The 6,948-nt window shown below is 55.6% G+C and overlaps 1 protein-coding gene across 1 annotated transcript; it reads left to right on the top strand.

The window, feature by feature from the left end:
- On the top strand, positions 1–6,948 carry TNNI1 (troponin I1, slow skeletal type). Its single transcript, XM_051771696.1, has 8 exons — positions 1–80; positions 2,554–2,594; positions 3,386–3,427; positions 4,012–4,143; positions 4,231–4,320; positions 4,796–4,972; positions 6,267–6,375; positions 6,702–6,948. Exons 4-7 carry the CDS (start codon positions 4,018–4,020, stop codon positions 6,372–6,374), a joined length of 501 nt encoding a protein of 166 aa, XP_051627656.1. The 5' UTR covers positions 1–80; positions 2,554–2,594; positions 3,386–3,427; positions 4,012–4,017; the 3' UTR covers position 6,375; positions 6,702–6,948.

Here is a 6,948-nt window from a genome sequence, read left to right on the forward strand (position 1 = left end):
ATACTCCCCCTCGGCTGCTGGCCCCCTGCACTTGTGGCTCTCCGGGGGCCAGGCATCACCTCCCTCCCGCACAGCCCCAGGTAAGGCACTGCCCCGGGGTCCCCCTGCCCCAGGCCCCTTGGGGGTGACACAGGTGAGACCCGTGGCACTCGCACGTGGTGGTGGCATGGAAGGGAGGGATGTGGATTTGTCTGAATGTCTTCCCCTCTCTGAGGTGGATCAGACGTTCCCTCTGCTCTTGGAGAGAGGATTGGTGAAGGTGCAATGGGGAGGAATATTTTGGAGCTGATATTTGATTGGTTTTTTTTTGAAAACTGGCAAACAGGACTGCTCTGGGGAGCATTTCCCTGTGTGTCCCAGTCTGGCTGCTCACTGGTGTGAGGTTCAAGGGCAGGGGCAGAGCGTGGCATTGTCTTAACTGGGAGTGTGCTTATGGTTTGTCTCCCCTGGGATGGGGAAGGATGTCAGGATTGACTGTGTTTGACTCACAGCTGGGTGAGTGCAAACAGTGCAGGATTAGCTTGTCCAGATCCTCCCATCCCCATCAAAGTCTCTTGTGGATGCTCCAGATCCAACTGGATCTCAGAAGTCCTGGCACTGGGGATTGCTGGGGATGTCTTACCAGCACAGCTGAGTCTTGGCTGTCCTCTGGGAGGGCAGTTTGGAACTATTTGGCCCTAAAAATTGACTGACCTTGGTAGAGGTCATCAGCCTGAGGTGTTGTGTGGATCCCACCTCGTTGGGACACTGGGCTTTGCTCCAACAGGGAACACTGGGGACACTGAGAGGCTTCACTCAGCCCCTGTCACCTCCAGAGAGACAAAGGCTCTTCTGGTACCCCTGATATAAACCAGGGGGGAGCAGCTGGGACCCAACCTGCACCAGTGCTGACTTGTTTCCTTTGGGATGTTTGTCATGGCACCAAAAACCTCCCAGAAGGCATGAAACAGGTGGCTCTGACTGATGTGGACAAAAAAACTCCTGTTCTTGGGATTTTTCCTTGTAAATCTAGGGATCTGGGAGGCTCTGGGAGAGATTCTTTCTGGGATTTTATGGCATTTCACCTCCCCCAAGCTCCATTCCTTCAGGACACAGCTCTGGCCAGGCTGCAGGGAATGCAGGGAGGGGACAGGGACAAGTGGACAGAGCCAGGAGGTGCCCTGGGACTTGCTCGGCACAGGCTGCACACACACCTGGCAGCAGCATTTTGAGACCAGAATTGTTCCCTTTTCTTTCCCCCAGCAGGAATCTTGGGGTTTAAACCACTTTGCAAATTTAGGGGGACGCAAAATGATCAGGGGAAAAAAAAATCCCAGTGTGGCCATCTCACTTCTAAGGAAAAAGACTAAAAAGACCCCTGGAAAATACTGTTTCTTTCTAAAATATTGGCATCAGGTTGCCACTGCTGGTTGAAAATAGAAAAAGAATAAAAAATGATTGGCATTTGGCCACGTATTTTTCTGTTACTGGGGCTCACACAGTGCCCCAGTTCCTTGGCAAGAGAGGGCAGTGCCAGTGGTGGGGCTGGGGGAGTGAGGGAGGCAGCACAGTCTGGAGCAGCTGCCAAGGCATGAGATTACCAAGCAAACATAAAATATGAAACCCTGAGTGTTTCACCAGGGATGGGGCTGCTAAAGGAACCTCCTCAACTGTGGGCTGTGACTTACTGAATCCCAGAATGGTTTGGGTTGGAAGGGACCTCAAAGCTCATCCCGTTCCACCACCTGCCATGGGCAGGGACACCTTCCACGAGACCAGGTTGCTCCAAGCCCCGTCCAACCTGGCCTTGGACACTTCCAGGGATGGAGCAGCCACAGCTTCTCTGGGCAACCTGTGCCAGGGCCTCCCCACCTTCACAGCCAGGAATTTCTTCCCAATATCCCATCTAACCCTGCCCTCTGGCAGTGGGAAGCCATTCCCCCTTGTCCTGTCACTCCATCCCTTGTCCAAGTCCTCTCCAGCTCTCTTGGAGCCCCTCTAGGCACTGGAAGGAGCTCTAAGGTCTCCCAGGAGTCTTCTCCAGCACTCCCAGCTTTGCCAGCCTGGTTCCACGGCAGAGGTGGTGCCCCTTGCTCCATCACTCCCTAGATGAGTTTTGGCTCCCCCATCCCTGCCGTTGCCCTCAAGGAACTGCAGAACAGGACTCCCAGAGCCGACACAGTGTGGGGAGCCCCAAGGCACCCCATTTCTCCCGAGATTTCCAGGCACACTCCCCTCCATCCCCTTGCTCCGAGCCGGGGCGGGTGATGCAGCCGGCGGGAGAACAGCTCCGAGCTTGGGAAAACCCCCGAGGATCAGGAGCCCGAGTGCTGCGGGGCCGGCTGGCGGCAGGTTGGAGCTTGCCCGAAATGAAATCAGGTTTCCCCGGAGCCAGACGGCTCGTCCCGGTGTTTCACAGCGCTGGGGAGGCTGCGGAGCCGCTTCCCTCGGCCGACAGCGCGGGGCAGCACCGGACCTCGGCATCGCTCTGTCGCTGCCTTCTGGCTCTGTGTGGATTTGGGATCTGAACGTTTGTTTCAGCTTCTTCCCTCTTATTTTTTTTTTTTTGGGCAGGCGAAGAGCAGCAGCACATCGCCGCAATGCCAGAGCCGTAAGTAGCACAAGGTCCCCTGGGATTCACTAAACCCTCTCCTGGCTGCTCGTGCAGGGGTTCAACTGGGAGCCTGGCCCCAGCTGAAGACTACTGCGGCATTCCCCTTGCAAAAAACTGTCTTTAAATAACACTTATTAGTGATTTCGATGTCACAATTCAAACCTTTAAGCTTTCCCGCATCCTAGAATGTGGGTCTGAGGTGGGCAGCACCTCACTTGATTTGCTGTGAGGCTCCTCACAGCACATTGTACAAATAGAACATGTTCTCTGGTGTGCAGAGAAGGGAGAAACCTCCCTTCAAAGCCCCAGCCCTTCAAACCTGAGCAGGATCCAAACATCCCTGGCTGCTCAGGGAGAGGGTGGATGAGAGTGTTGTGGCCCGAACTGCAGGGACTGAGCTGGGATTGGCAGGGTGGGCACCCTGTCGGCTCACCTGAGGCATCTGAGGGGCATTTTGGCTTTCTGAGCAGTGGCTCTGAGCTCCCACTGCATTTCCAGCGAGCACCATCTCAGACCTGGCTCACATGCTGGTGAGCCAGGAATAAGGAACACTCCAGAAATAAGGAACCAACTGCAATCACACAAGATGCTTTCTTTAACTGTTCCCTCTTTTTTTTTTACTCTCACTGATGCCCTGTTTTCTTCTCTTGTTTCTTATTGTTCCTTCCTGGCTGCTCACCTGCCTGCAGGGAGGTAAGTGCCTTTCCCTTCAGGAGTGATCTCGGTGCTGCTCTGAGTTTGTTGTGAGTTTGTTTTCAAAGGGTGTTTTCTTTTTCCTCCCCTTTCCCCTAGAGAAAATCCAAGATCACAGCCTCACGCAAACTCTTGTTGAAGGTGAGTCCTGAGGGTTGGAAACTCCCTGGGATTTGTGTTGCTGGGGGAAAGGAGCTGGGGTTGGAGTGCGTGGTTGGTGGGACAGTGATGAGGAATGGCACAAACATGGGCCGTGGGGAGCAGCTCCTCTCCCACCACTTGTCTTCTCACTCATGTGGGCTTTGTGGTCCAAGCACCAAACAAACCTCCCCTCACCTCCCCTTCACTGAGATGGGGAGAGGCTCTGACACCTTCAGCTCTGAAGCCACAGCCCCTGTGTTGGTGCTCCAGCAGCTCAGCAGCATAAGCCTGGGCGCTCCCCGGGATGTGGCTTGGGATAAACATTCAATGCCCAAGCAGAGCAAAGAGAGTGCCAACGTCAGCACCCATCGGGACCACAGCCCCAGGGGGTTCTGCTGCTCCCTCTGCCTTTGGGGTCCCCACACAAAAGGGGTAGGGGAGTTTTGATGTGTGTTTGGGGCACGGCTATGGCAGGGAGGAGGTTTGGCAGCCGGGACTGTCCCATCCTACAGATGTTGAACGAGTAGGCTCAGGGGGGAACAAAGGAGCCTGTTCACGCTTCTGCCATTGACTTGTGCTCGTAGAGTTTGATGCTGGCAAAAGCCAAGGAGGAGTGGGATCAGGAGATCGTGGACAAGCAGTCAGAAAAGGAAAGGTACCTGTCGGAGCGGATCACACCACTGCACACCAGTGGGCTGTCCTTGAGCCAGCTCCAGGTATTTCTCAGGTCTAAGGGTGGAGTGAGCTCCTTGGGAGCATGGAGGGGCCTCACTCACTGCTCTCTCGTTGTGCTTGGCCCCCAGGACCTGTGCAGGGAGCTGCACGAGAAGGTTGAGATTGTGGATGAAGAGAGATACGACATTGAGGCGAAGTGCAACCATAACACCTGGGAGGTAGGAGGCAGGACGGGCTGTTTGCCTCTGCAGAAACTCCCTCCCAGGGGGTAGCTCTGGCCTCCATGGGGGTCTGACAGGGACTGGACTGAGCTCAGATGTGGGACATGCACCAGGGTTATCTAAGGGCTGGTGTTTGCTCTGCAAGGCACCACTCAGCACAAGGTCCCTCCCTGCCCAAGGGAACTCAGACTGTCCACGGGGTCCAGAGGCAACCTCCTCGCTCTCCTGGTCACACTGTGTGGGTCTGAGAGTTTCCTGTGGTACAGCTGCCATCTGAGCCAGCTGGGATGAGGCCATGACAGCAGCTCTGTGCTTGGGTGGACAGTCCTTGGTGAGGAGGGTCCTCGTGGCTGCAGGAGAGGGGCAGATCCCTCTGGGGCTCAGTGTCAGCAGAGACTCCTGCTTCACACACCTTTCATGCAAAGCAGCCATGCAGTGACCTCCCACTCACCCTCCTTCCCTCAACCTGCAGATTAAAGATCTGAAAATCAAAGTCCTTGATCTCCGAGGGAAGTTCAAGCGGCCGCCCCTGCGGCGGGTCCGCGTCTCCGCCGATGCCATGCTGAGGGCTCTGCTGGGCTCCAAGCACAAGGTGTCCATGGATCTCAGAGCTAACCTCAAGTCTGTCAAGAAGGAGGACACGGAGAAGGTGGGTGACTCTTCTGGAGGCCGGAGATGGAGATACGTCCTAGGAATGCCCTTGCCCTTCTCCAGGGTGCCCTTGTCATCCCTTGTCAGCCTCAGAAAGAGCCTTGTGAGGCACTCCCCGTTGTGCGATGTCATAGGATCACCTAGGAGCAGTTTGACCTGGCCAGGTGGATGGTAACAAGTGAGATGTCCATGGTGCTCTTCCTTCCTAGAGCACATGAGTGTCTTTCATTTGGGCCCCCTTGGCATGGCTGTTGAGCTGCATGTGCAGAGTGTTTGGTCTCTGATTTTCCAGGGAACCAGGAGAGCTCCTGTTGGGAGCAACAACATCCAGAAAACTCCCAGGGACCTCCCAGACCCAGATTAGATAAAACAAAGCAGCCCAGCAAGCACACTTGACCTGAGATAAACAGCCAAGTTCCCACCAGCTTGGCAGAGGTGTGAGAGGGAAAAGTCTCAATACCAGTCATGAAGAGGGTTGCCCAAACCTGCCTGGGGTGTGCAGGTGCCCCAACAGCAAGAGTTGTGCTGCTTTCCTAGGGGCCCTCCCCAGAGGGCTTTTACCCTTTGGTCTCAGCTCAGCAGACTGGATGAGATCTCAATTTTCAACTATTTTTCCTTTTTCCTCCTGTTGCTAGTCTAGTACTTTTTCAGTCCTTTGGATGGAAAAGTGTGCTTACAGCCCTTAGCACCAGGTGGTGAATGGATCTGGGTTTATTTTAGATGTCAGCTTGTAATCTGTGAATGCTGTGGACTGGCAGAGCAGACACCTGCACATGGTCCCAGAGCTGCCATCACCTCCCCTGTCTGCTCTAGAAGTGGCTGCCAGGCTCTCACTGCCACAGCAGCAATCCCAGTCCCCTCTGAAAGCTTGGGGAAGGTGGAGGTGGGTTTTATGGGAGCTGGAAAGTCGAGGCAGGAGGTGAGTTTGTTTACCTCTGCCCCAGTGTGTTGGTGTTGATCCAAAGTCCCAAGTGCTGGTTTTCAACTCCTAAAGAAATTTTTCTGGGACTTCTGTGCCTTCTAGTGCATGAATGCAATCTAGCCAGGCTTTGAGGGAGGAGTATCCACACGAATCCAGATATCTCCAAGGAGATCAGACCTTCCCAGTCAGCTCCACATGCAGGGACACACATGCAGAGCTGGATCTGCAGTAGAGGGTCTTTGCAACAGGGCAGCTGCCTCCCCCAGCTCCTTGTGCTCCAGGGCCGAGGGCTCTGTGCAAGGGGCAGGGACAGCGTGGGGCTGCTGCTCCCCCATCCCACAGCCCCTGCATCCCTGCATCCCTCCCACAGGAGCGCCCCGTGGAAGTGGGCGACTGGCGCAAGAACGTGGAGGCCATGTCGGGGATGGAGGGCAGAAAGAAGATGTTCGACGCTGCCAAGTCCCCCACGGGGCAGTGAGAGAGGTAGGGCCCTGCTCCTCCTTTCCCCTGTGCTCCCTGCAGCATCCCAGTCTGTGCTTATGGCCAGGGAAATGCAGAAACCAACCCCATCCTTACAGGGAAAGAAAGGCATCACATCCCCCTGTCCCACCCCACTCTTGGGACAAGTATCTGTCCTGCACACCCCTGCCATGGGGCCCCTGCCAGCAGCTGTTCTCTCTCAGCTTGTCCATGCTGCCCGTGTCACACTCATCCTGTGCATCATGGGCGTTGCTGACACTGACTTCAGGCTGCTGAAAGCAGCCCCAAACCTCCTCTTCTGCCCCTGGCTCTGTTTCTTTCCCACAGGAGCATCGGGAAGAAGAGCTGCCCCATCCCTGCTGCCTGCCTCCCTTTCCCTCACTGCCCCTCCGTGCTCTTTCCACCCTTACCCTGAATTCACCACTGAGCTGAAACACGTGGACAACTGTGTGGGAAGGAGACCTGAGCTTCCTTCTTTCAGCACTGCCATCAGCCCTGCTCCTGCTCAGCCCTGCCACAGCAGCTCCCCAGCATCACCTGCACGGGCCAGGCTGTCTCCAAGGGCCCACTGG

This window comes from Manacus candei, unplaced genomic scaffold, assembly GCF_025592945.1.
Source record: "Manacus candei isolate 608988 ecotype Guabito, Panama unplaced genomic scaffold, ASM2559294v1 h1tg000139l, whole genome shotgun sequence".
NCBI classification, from domain to species: domain Eukaryota; kingdom Metazoa; phylum Chordata; class Aves; order Passeriformes; family Pipridae; genus Manacus; species Manacus candei.

Excerpts from the sequence above, each read along its gene's own strand:
- TNNI1 (XM_051771696.1), top strand. The coding sequence starts at position 4,018 with ATGCTGGCAAAAGCCAAGGAGGAGTGGGATCAGGAGATCGTGGACAAG. Across the intron at positions 4,321-4,795 it reads GCAACCATAACACCTGGGAG|ATTAAAGATCTGAAAATCAA; the intron begins GTAGGAGGCAGG and ends CTCAACCTGCAG. Across the intron at positions 4,973-6,266 it reads AGAAGGAGGACACGGAGAAG|GAGCGCCCCGTGGAAGTGGG; the intron begins GTGGGTGACTCT and ends TCCCTCCCACAG.